This window comes from Cyprinus carpio, chromosome B11 (assembly GCF_018340385.1).
Source record: "Cyprinus carpio isolate SPL01 chromosome B11, ASM1834038v1, whole genome shotgun sequence".
In the NCBI taxonomy this organism is placed as follows: Eukaryota; Metazoa; Chordata; class Actinopteri; order Cypriniformes; family Cyprinidae; genus Cyprinus; species Cyprinus carpio.
In genome coordinates, this window is record NC_056607.1 from 22,693,677 (window position 1) to 22,706,051 (window position 12,375).

The 12,375-nt window shown below is 32.8% G+C and overlaps 1 protein-coding gene across 1 annotated transcript in view; it reads right to left on the reverse strand.

Annotated features, from left to right (window-relative positions):
* LOC109064217 (spectrin, beta, non-erythrocytic 1) overlaps positions 1–12,375 on the reverse strand; it is a 99,215-nt gene that overhangs the window by 32,322 nt on the left and 54,518 nt on the right. The window contains 10 exon segments of the mRNA XM_042733458.1: positions 960–1,262; positions 2,248–2,482; positions 3,633–3,826; positions 5,138–5,250; positions 5,332–5,447; positions 5,531–5,611; positions 5,689–5,780; positions 6,297–6,470; positions 10,396–10,401; positions 11,473–11,621. Of these exon segments, the coding sequence (XP_042589392.1) occupies positions 960–1,262; positions 2,248–2,482; positions 3,633–3,826; positions 5,138–5,250; positions 5,332–5,447; positions 5,531–5,611; positions 5,689–5,780; positions 6,297–6,470; positions 10,396–10,401; positions 11,473–11,621 (1,463 nt within the window).

Consider the following 12,375-nt stretch of genomic DNA (forward strand, 5'->3'; position numbering starts at 1 on the left):
AAGTGCTATACAAATAAACCTGAACTGAATAGTTAGTGCTTTAATAATATGGGTCTACTGAGATTTTAATAGGGCAGAGGAGCATTTAAAAAAACATACAAATTTAAGTTTGTTAGTGTCAGTTTTATTTTAGCATAATTGAGATACTCATAGATTTTATTAATATTTTGAATTTGTTTTTATTCTTTTATTTTCTGATTTTGTTTTAATTTTCAGTTCAAATTCTTATTAATTTTGTTGTGCATTTTTCTTGGTTTTTATATGTCTATATAGTTTTCGTAAATTTTAAGTTCAGTTTTAGTTATTTTAGTATGTCAAGATAAACTAAATAAAATAAAGAAAGGTTGTCTTGGCAATTAGCAAAAATAAAATATTTTTTTTTTCATTAAAATATTTTATTTCAAGTAACGAAAATAGTTTTATGGTTTTACTTTTAGTTAATTATAATAACCCTGATGATTCCGTCAGGCAGTGTTTTTATTGTTAACTAATTCTCAAACTGAAGCTAAAACTATTAAAAAAGGTTTTCATTAATTAAAATAAGCCTGAAATAAAACACTGAAAAAAAAAATGAAGTTGAAGCACTAAGATTACTAAAACTGAAATGAAAATGAATTAAACCGAAATAGGAAAACGGAATATTTACAAGAAATAAAAAAATAAAAATGACAAAAGTACACAACAAAAAGCTTTTAATAGGTCAGAGCAACCTATTATAAAAATTAAAAAGATAAATATATCAAGGGGAAAATAATAAATGAGTTTCAAAATTATTATTATTATTATTGCAAAAACAGAACTGCATCTATAGCATAGTCAATCTAAGCAAATATTATGGCTACCTTCTTCTATTGCTAGAATCTATTTTTAAATGTGATATCTCTGTGCACTACTTTGCACAATTGCTTTTAACCCGACCAGCTGCCTCTCCTTCCTCCATCCTCGTCTTCCTCGCTCACCTTCATCTCGTCCATCCAGTCCATGATGTAGAGCATCTCCTGGAAGACGCGCTGCAGGCCGAGGTTCATCTCCAGCCGCTGCCTGCGGGCTTTGAGCAGCTCCAGCAGATACTCCCACAGGCGCAGCACGTTGTCTTTGCGCGCGGCGATGCGCTTGATGTCGTGGTAGTTCTCCGTCTCCAGCTCTCTGGCCACGGCCACCACCGCCAGCACGCGCTCCTCGTACGCCGCGATGTCCGTCTCGATGGCTTCGTGTTTTTTGGTAGCAGCCTCGACCGCCTGGAGGTCGAATCCGAAATTGTCCTGCAGAAAAGAAATGGGAAAGTTAAGAAAATAAACATGTGAAAGAAATGACTGTTTTACTGGTTTAAACCTTCTAGGACATTTGTGTGTGTGTGTGTGTGTGTGTGGGTGTGTGTGTGTGTGTGTGTGTGTTGTTTTGATTTTGATTTTGATGTTAGGAGATGTTTTATGGTTGTTAAAAAATATATATAAATATAATTTTATATAAAAAAAATTAAATATATAAATATATATATAACAGCATAATAACATAATAAATAATTCAATATAAATAAAATGTTTTTTTTTTTTTAAATATATTCTAAATATTTTTCATAACAGTATGTAAATATTGTTCAGCTCTTGTTTGGATGTATGTTTCGTGGAAGCAGAAATTTTTAGTGGTACAAATTTGAACAATGCTCATTTAGAGCTTTGTATATAATATATTTTCATATAATAATAATAATAATAATAATATAACAATAATATAAATGTATGAATAATAGCAATCATTTATAATAAATATTAAAATAAAAAACACAAACTAAATAAATATTACAGCGATGGTTGAAAAGATAAATAAATCAATATTTAGTGGCAAAATTATGAAAAATATTACTTTAAAGACTGTTTTCATAAAAAAAGAAGTATATAAATAAAAATATAAATAATATTAATTCAAAATAAGTAATAACAATATTCCATAAAAATATTTAAATATGAATAAAAATTATTATATATATATATATATATATCTATATATATATATAGAATATATATATATATATATATATATATATATATAATATATATATATAATATTTTATATATATTTTATGGGAACTGCAAAAGCATAAAATATAAAATTGTGCATAAGAAGATGTATGTTTTGTGTCATTTGAATGTTGACCACCAGGGGTCAGAAAATAGCATTAAGTCCTGGCAGAGATGTATTACAATGCAGTGGTGTGTTTGTTTGTACAGCAAACGCAGTGAAATGAACCTGTGAGACGAGGCGCTGGTTCTCGCTCAGCCAGGTCTCCCTCATGGCAGCCTTGCGGTCGAAGCGTCTGGCGAGCTGCTCCAGCTTCTCCTGTCGAATCAGCTCGGTCCTCAGCGCCAGCTCACGCTCGTGCTCAGCCTTCTCCAGACGCTCCCACGCCTGCCACAACAACACAGCTCCAGCTTCACATCCAACACATTTCACTGACAGAGCTAGAAAACAACTGAGTCTGAATCAAACCACAGCTAATCTAATTTATTACATTAATAACATCATATAAATAAAAATAAGAATAAGTTATAAAAAGGAAATAAATAGTTTTTTTTATATATATATATTATAAATTGTGTATGTGTGTATATATATATATATATATATATATATATATATATATATATATATATATATATATATATATATATATATATATATATATTCTGTGATTGTACCAAATTTTTTACACTCACAAAATACACCAAAATAAGGAAAATACCAAGGTAATAATAACATGATATTTATTTGTACATAGATAAATAATGAATCCTAGCCACTTCAAACACAACTTGCAGCTAATAAATAAATTTACAATAAATAATAACATGTAAATAAACTTTTTTTTAAATAAACTAGTGCTATTCAATGATTAATCGCGATTAATCGCATCCAAAATAAAAGTTTTTGTTTACATAATATATAAAGTATTAAATATATCATGTATTTATAAATACACACACACACACATACAGTATATATTTTGAAAATATTTACATGTATATACTTTTATATTATTATATTTTATTTTATAGATAAAAACATGTAATATATAAACAGCATATTGTTCTTAAATATTTACATGCGTGTGTGTATATATATATATATATATATATATATATACACAGTACACAATCTATATATATTATGTAAACAAAAACTTTTATTTTGGATGCGATTAATCGCGATTAATCATTTGACAGCACTAAATAAACTTAGGAATAAATGAAGTAAATGTCTTTATATAAAATAGTGTAATTACTAAACATACTGGGGTTGTATCATAGTTTTATCCTTGCAATATGCTTCAAAGGAAGCAGGTTTATTTGTAAGTGGATGGATAATGAATCCTACTGGTTTCAGAGCAACACTGAAAACAGCACATGCAGCTCCTAAATGGAAATGTCCAGGTCATTCTAAGATTTTTTTTGTCTCGTTGTTGGTTTGTGATATGGGTTTGTGTTCTCTTTGTGTTTGTTGTTTCTGGTTTTTGTCTGTATTGTTGATCAGGGGTGGTTAAAGGTTGCATTTCTAGGTTAATCTGTGGAGAAAGAGTTGAAAGTGAAATTCAGTTCATTTCATGTGTGTTATGATGCGTTGTGTTTCCGGCAGACACTCACTTGGGTGGTTTCTCTACGGTCCTGTAAGTGTTGAAGGCCTGGAGCTGCTGCTGGACTCCTACCAGAGAGTTTGCAAACTTGCGGTTGTTGAGGATGATGATGGTTTGCTCAATCCACTCCAGCAGATCAGACGCCAGAGATTCATATTTCTCGATCATCTTCTCGGTCTCGATGGCGTTGTCCAGCACCTAGTGAAGACCAACAGGTTTTACATCAGTTGTGTGGCAGCTAAACAGCAGTTAAAGATCAAGCTTTAGGTCATTTATTGACATTTTACCACATCTTCAGTTGAATGCGCACAAGAATCACCACATAATGTGGCTATAAATGGTTCAAAATATTAACCTTAACTTAACCTATTACAGTTCAGAAAGTAAACAGATGATTTCATGCATTTATAATTAACTTATTGATAATTAATTAATTAATTAATTAATTAATTGATTAATTAATTTTAATAGCAATATTTCAATTAAAATGTACTTTTTGATAAATTAAATGATTCCTATTAAAATAAATAAATAAATACTGCGCATAAGACTGAAATATTCTGTCAAAAAACAGATTTAAGATTCTAAGATTTGCAATTCAAGTATGTACATATTAAGATGAGAATGCAATTTCTAATTGTTTTATTTATTTATTTATTTAAATTGAAATGTAAATTATTTTAATTATTTATTTATTTTAATCTAAATATTTAAACTTTATTTACAAAAATATTTATTTTAATATTTAAACTTACAAAACTGATAAACAATGAATAAATAACACGCATAAGACTGAAATAAACTTGCTATTTCAGTCTTAAGTGTGATATTTATTTATAATAATCAAATGTAAGACAAAAGACCAGTTGAAATGATGTAATTATTAAGATGACACATAATAAGTTACATTTTAAATAGGAATTAATTAATTTTATTATTGAGGTATTTACTTTTTTTGTTTACATTTTATTTATTAACTAAATGTTTGATTTCATAATGATTTATGTTATTTTTAGGTTTGCACAATATATCAGCCACCATATCGGTATCAGCCGATAACTGTTAATTTTAATGTTATCGTTATCGAACCGATACGAAAATATTTTTTTACATACAAGTAATGCTGTCTAGGGACTTGTTTGCATTATTTTATTTATTTGTAAGGCTGCTTTATGTTTGATTTATGTTGAAGTGTTTAATGACTCTTAATGGTGAGACTTTTTTTATAATCAGTTCTCAAAAATTATATAAAAAATGGATTTAGATTCATCGGTCAACATATCGGTTATCGGCTTTCATATATAAAGAATTATCGGTTATCTGTATCACCAAAATTTTCATATTGGCACATCCCTAGTTTTTTTTATTAGCAATATTTCAACTTACATGTCTTACAAAACTGATAAATAAATAGCATGCATAAGCAGGAAATAATCAGTCTCTAAAACGCTCTTTCATAGAAAACAGAACTTTCTAGTCATGCAGGTGTTTTGCAGACTCTTTGCAGACCTTTCCGATACGTTTGCCCTCCACCTTCAGCGCCTTCATCTTGGAGAAATAATGGTAGTATGTGACGACATAAGTGATGACAGACTTCTCGTCAGGATGGTCTACGCTGATATCTGCAACAAAAGACAGTGTGTTATCATCTTTCACGAGGAGTTACAGCGATGCAGAAGCAGCGAGAGCAGAACGCCTCTTACCTTCTGGGTCCAGGAGTTTGGTGAGCCCCAGGTGCTGCTCCGCCAGGTTGAAGGCGTTCTGCAGGTTATAGTGAGCGTTGGACTTCTTCAGTTTGTCGAAATCAATCAGGTCTGGCCTGGACACATTGCAAGCATTGAGAATGAAGCATCTTAAGTTTGCACAGCAGAACTTTTGATGCAGGTGAACTGGAGCTGTTACCTGTGTTTGTGAATGAGGGCGTTGAAAGCCATGCCATCACGCCAGCTGGTGGTGAAGTTGTGGATGTTGACGTTGGGATAGCTGTGAAACACAAAGCAGAGCTGTCAGATATCAAGGACTCGGACACGTGTGTGTCTTTATTCTGGACGTCCACCCACCCTGCGGTCTTCATCTGGCACCACAGGAGCAGCGCGTCCTTGGCTGAGCGTTTCTCTTTATTGTCTTCGGTCTCTACGCTGATGTCTTGGATCTGTAAACATAATGGACTTTTTATGCATTGCTTTGAATATAAAGTGATGGAAATGTGAGGCTATGTGATGCTACTAGGGCAGGGGTTTTCAAACAACAACAATAATAATGGAATAAATTTTTTTAGTTAAAATCAAATAAAAGAATTTAGCTTAAATAAATATAGAAATGTAAATAAATAACACATCTAACAGTACAGTACTATAGCGAGTAGGAAAAAAGTATAGAAACAAAATATTTTTGATGTAGAAAAAAATGGAAAATAAATGTAAGTGTGATTCAAATTCATTTAAAAAAAAATAATGATAAAAATAAATAAATAACATATCCTAGTGTACAGTAGTATAGTTAATAGAGGGAACAAATGTGTTATTTGCAAATAATATTTTAAATGCATTTACAATATCAATTTTTCACAGTATAAACTGTCTTTATACATGCAAAGTTTTAGGCTGGACGTCCCTCACATGCTGATGATCACATTCGAGGGGTCTGTAGCGTCCAAAAGATGCTGTACCTGGAAGCGGAGGATGATGGTCCAGATGAGTCCGAGCGTGAGTCGGTGGTTTCCGTCCACGATATCATGTGACCCCATGTTCTCCAGATGCACGCGCTGCTCCTTGAGGAACTGCAGGGCCTTGTCCACGTTCTCCAGACAGTGGATTCGCATGCGGCCCTTTGTCGGCTTGGGCTGTGCACAGATCAGAACGTGTGTGTGAATTATACTGCTTTATAACATGCATGCTTGGTTGTTTATTTATTAATGTTTATTTGTGTGAGGTAGGTGTTGGTTAAGATAGATAATTGTTTGATGAATAATGTAGTTAGTGGCGTCGGACTCAGCGCAGCACGAGTTAATGATGCAGTGGCTTTTGTTCCCGTCGCTCCTGCAGACAGGTTCAGCGGCTATTTTTCTTTCTGACACATTTGGGAAGGAAAGAAGGTCTCACAGGAAAAGCTGTGTGTCAAATGATATGATATATTCAACACCACAGCAGGGCACGTGCTATTTTTTACATTAAGGCCGAGTGAGGAAGACCAGAGTGACCAGAGTTCTTCAGAACTCTTTAAAATAACTTTGCACGAAGGGATATGCATGAAGTTTCCTGGAGCTCTTATGTTTTTAGGTCATGCAGAAATGGGTAATGAGTAAGCGGGTTGTAAAACAGCATTGTGCTTCGGGTGATGTTTCTGAGGAGACTCTGAACTGAGGTGTGGCTGCTCTGCATGTCTGGAGAAAGCTGCTGGAACATTGCTTATAGTATATAGCATACATGTGATGTTGTATATAGTATATTTGGAGCACAAAACCAGTCATAAGGGTTTTTTTGAGAATTTGAGATTTATACATCAACTGAATAAATAAGCTTTCCATTGATGTATGGTTTGTTGGGATCAGACAATATTTGGCTGAGATATAACTATTTGAAAATCATGCATATTACTAATCAAAAATTAAGTTTTGATATATTTGCAGTAGGAATATCTTTGTGGAACATGATCTTTACTTATTATCCTAATTATTTTTGGCATAAGAGAAAAAAAACAATAATTTTGACCCATACAATGTATTTTTGGCTATTGCTACAAATATACCCCAGCGACTTCAGACTGGTTTTGTGCTCCAGGGTCACATATATAATATCTAGAAAGCTTGAGTAAATAAATATTTTGTAAAATACACAACAGAAAAACTGTAATAATAATAATAATAAATAATAATACCTTATATAATACTACAAAATACGAAGAAAAAAATACAAATGTGTAGATTTATGTGTTTTTTAAATATAATGTATTATTTAAAGTCTATTACGAATAAAATAATATTGAATGAACAAATATGTGTCCAAGTATATAAATAATATTTAAGAAAATAGTATAATTCTTTTTTTATCAAAGTTTATATATCATATATATATATATATTATATATATATATATATATATATAGATATATATATCAATATATATATATATATATATAATTTGCCACTATTATCAGATCATAAATTATTTTATACATAAGTTTTCACTATATTTTTGATTTCTAAATATACATACAATACATTATTTATAATCTGGAGAAAGCTGCTGTGTGATATAATGGATGAGTTTGAGAGCAGGATGGTGGGTGGCAGTTTTATATGGAGGTTCTGTGTCATATAATCAATCATGCTTAGAGAGACGGCTCAATCAGCAGCTGATCCTCAGCGGACGTGCTTGAGGTGAAGTGACAGCATTTCACTAATGAGCTGCAGGGCAGCGGGGCAGAACGAGAGGTGCATATCCATCCTCCCTCTGAGACGTGGAGGTGGTATGTTCCTCTCAGAGCCGGTGAGAGGACCTCACACACACACACACACACACACACACACACTGCAGAGACTGCAGTGCAAGGCATGACATCAGCAGTTTTCTATTGGCGCTGCATCAGTAAAGCAGCTCTGCCTTTCTGTAAAAGCAAGAGTTTTTGTCCGATTAGCCAATCACACGATCAGATCACAGATGAAAGCCCAGAGCCAGAGGCATCTGTTAAAATCCAAATTACAATCATTTCTGTTCACAGAGGACAAAGCCTTACTGAATATCCAGACAAAACCCTTGAAACAGCAGAAAAGAGTGACGAGGAAGTAATAAGCAACCTTTTTTACTACTGTACTACTTTACTATCATCTATCTATCTATCTATCTATCTATCTATCTATCTATCTATCTATTGGAAACTATATTTTTTTAACGAAAACCATGTTTCTCTTATAATGTTTTATATAAATTATTATCATTATATATACTATATATATATATATAGGCTATAGAATTATTTATATATATATAAATTATTTAGAAAAAATATAATATAATATATTTTTATAATATGATTTTTATTAAATATTTTGCACTATGCATATTTACAAAATATATATATATAAATTATTTAGAAAAAATATAATATAATATATTTTTATAATATGATTTTTATTAAATATTTTGCACTATGCATATTTACAAAATTTGCATTTACACTATTTATTTAATCAATAACATTTTCTAATTATATGTGTACATAAAATTCTCTAATTATAATTGTATTTAATGATTTATATGTATCATTTTATGCAATATTTTTTTAATAAATAAATATAAATGTATTTTTTAAATAAATAAGAATGTCTATTTGTAGTATATGTAGTAAATATGCACACATGCATATTTTAGTTGAATATGTAAAATCCATAACCTAAAAAATAAAAAATAAAAATGACTGTACTACAAAAGGTGCTGCTAACATGCTTTATGTAAAGCTTATGGCTCTTTTGTTCGTTATCGAGCATATATTTGTGATGAATCAGTGTTTTGTTTGGATGCTTAAACTTGCTGTATCTGTGAAGACAAGTCCTGACAAAACAGCCATTCAAAGCCATGGACATATTTACTGTCTGCCAGATGAATTATGGCCACAGAAACAGTTTGATTAAACAGATAAAGGGGGAAGTACTGACACACTTGAAGGAAATTTATGAGCGCGTTTTTTTTTTTCATTAAATGGTTGCTATAGTAAGTGAAATGGAGCACAAACACAGATCACGGTCGATGCTGGTATTGATGCATTCTGGGTAAAGGTTTCTTCCTCTGGACTTGCCCGAAGCGCTTGTGTAAACCAATCTAGACAGGCAGCTTGACAGGGTTTGAAACACAAGCTCCACTTTGACTGCTCGCCAAAACCAGCACTCAGTTTCAGTGTCTTCAGCCGCGGTGCAAGAGCTTGGCTTCAGGGAAAGCCAGAGGAAGCACGAGTGATAGATCACTGACACATCTCAGTTTAGGATGTGACTCATGGCCTTGGTGAAGAAGGCAGGACAATTCAAAGGAAGGCATCTGCTCTGTTGGCACACTGATGAGTTCTCTTATCGTGAACCTTGAGAGATAGTGAAAGCATGTGTGAACATAAACACTGCTCTTACACATGGCTCCTTCACACAAACACACACACACACACACACACACACACACACACACACTCACACACTCACACACACACACACACACACACACACACACACACACACACTCTCTCTCTCTCTAAAACACACTTACGCGCACACACACACACACACACACACACACACACACACACACACACACACACACACAACACACACCCACACACACACACACACACATACACCACACACCACACACACACCACACACACACACACACCCACACACACACACACACACACCACACACCACACACACACACCAGTCGCACACACACACACACACACACACACACTCACACACTCACACACTCACACACACACACCACACACACACAAACACACCGACACACACACACACACACACACTCACACACTCACACACTCACACACACACACACACACACACACACACTCTCTCTCTCTCTAAACACAACTTACGCGCACACCACACACACCACACACACACACACACACACACCACACACACACACATACACACATACACACACACACACATACCCACCCACTCACTCTCTCTCTCTCTCTCTCACACACACACACACACCACACACACACACACACACACACACACACACACACATACCCCACACCACTCTCTCTCTCTCTCTCTCTCACACACACACACCACACACACACACACACACACACACACACACACACTCACTCACTCACTCGCACACACACCAATTCTCTCACACACCCACACCCACACCCACACCCACACCCACACACACACACACACACACACACAGTCCTCATGTTTCATGTGCGGAGGATGCTGTTAATGATCTAATAAACATTTCTCAATCTTCACAATGCATTCAAAATCTGTAAACTACTTTTGGGTAGGAATCATTTTATTAAAGTCATAACTTAATTATTATTATTTTTTTAATCTAAAACCATATTGTATCTGAACGGCAACTTCTGAATATGTAAAAATGTCAAAGTTTTTAATGTCACCATGTTATTATTGTAATTATCCCTTATTTTTTCAATTAAAAAAGCAGAGAAATTGCAGGGGCAAAAAAAAAAAAAGTATGAATATTATTGTGTGAGTTTGTTTGTTAGTTTTTGTTTATTGTTAAACTTATTTCATAATTATTTGACATTATTTGATTTTATAATGTTTGTAACTTATTGTAGAATTAAAGTTGTGTTTTTACATTGTATTGTTTTTTGTTTTGTTTTATGAGCTGGACATGAGCTTCATCCTTCTAAGCGCTCTCATTCATGATTTTTATGTTTGTCTGTTCTGATCGGATCGCAGATTGCACACGGTTTCCATCTGTGCTTCTGTAAGCAGATGATAAGAGTAATGCACTCCTAAAGCTGGAGTTTTAACAGCCTATTTTCCCCAAAGCCTGTGCTTGCTGGACAGGAAAGAGCAGTTTCAGGCAATTATCTGACGCACATGGTTAATCATCAGAGTGAAAGCTAAACCACTGGGGACGTGAAACCAAACACAGTTATCTGATGAGAGTGAAAGCTAAACCACAGCACCTACAATGCGAGGGATGGATTTGACTAATAAAAAGACGATCATAAAAGTAAGAGTTACAGCATAATTAGGATAAAAGTAGAGATAAGGATTCGTCAGACACCAAGAGTGACAGCATAATAACACACGCCCAAATATGGGCACTGCCCCGCCCCCTGCCGATGACAGAACCTCCTATCGCAGACGCCTTGGATGAGCTCCGTCGTCCAGGTGCCCTCAGGTCCATGTAGAGATCCGTGATCCGACAGGACACGCGTGCCAAGTGTGAGTTCACCCATTTGGTGAAGGTCTTCTTCTGCACGGCCTCTCGCTCATCTGCAGGACGACAATAAAGACGCTTAGCGCTCCCAAAATAACTCCCAATAACAATGCTTTCTACTACAGTTCATAGCGGTGCACTTAATTGTGGGAAAATCGCTGGAGTGAACTGCAGCAACACCAATATTATAAACTACAACAATGATCAAAAGTGAGTTAATAGTATCATAAATACTATTTTTACTAATTTTAGAATAATACAAATAATACAGTTATCTAAAATGTAATTTAATACAAAATTATTTAACATAAGAATAATTTAAATAATGATTTAAAATATAATTTTAATACTTTTATAATGATAATACATTCACTTAAGCCTATCTAAAACCATTTATTTAATATAATGATTTAAAATATAATTTTAATACTTTTATAATGATAATACATTCACTTAAGCCTGTTAAATGAATTTAAATAAAATATGATTTTAATACTTTTATAAAAGTAATTAAATTTTGTTTACAATTTTGCATTTTAATACAAAATTATTTAACATAATAGAATATTTTTTTTTTTAATTTATTTAATATTTGAATTATTTTTTAAAATATAATTTTAATTTTTTTTTATTTTTTATAATAAATTATATATTATTTATTTAATAAAATAGAATTTTTAAATACAAATAGAATAATAAAATACAAAATAGAATTTAAATAATGATTTAAATATAATACAATTTTAATAGATTTATAATAGTAATTAAACTTTGTTTACAATTTTGTATTTTAATACAAAATTACCTAAC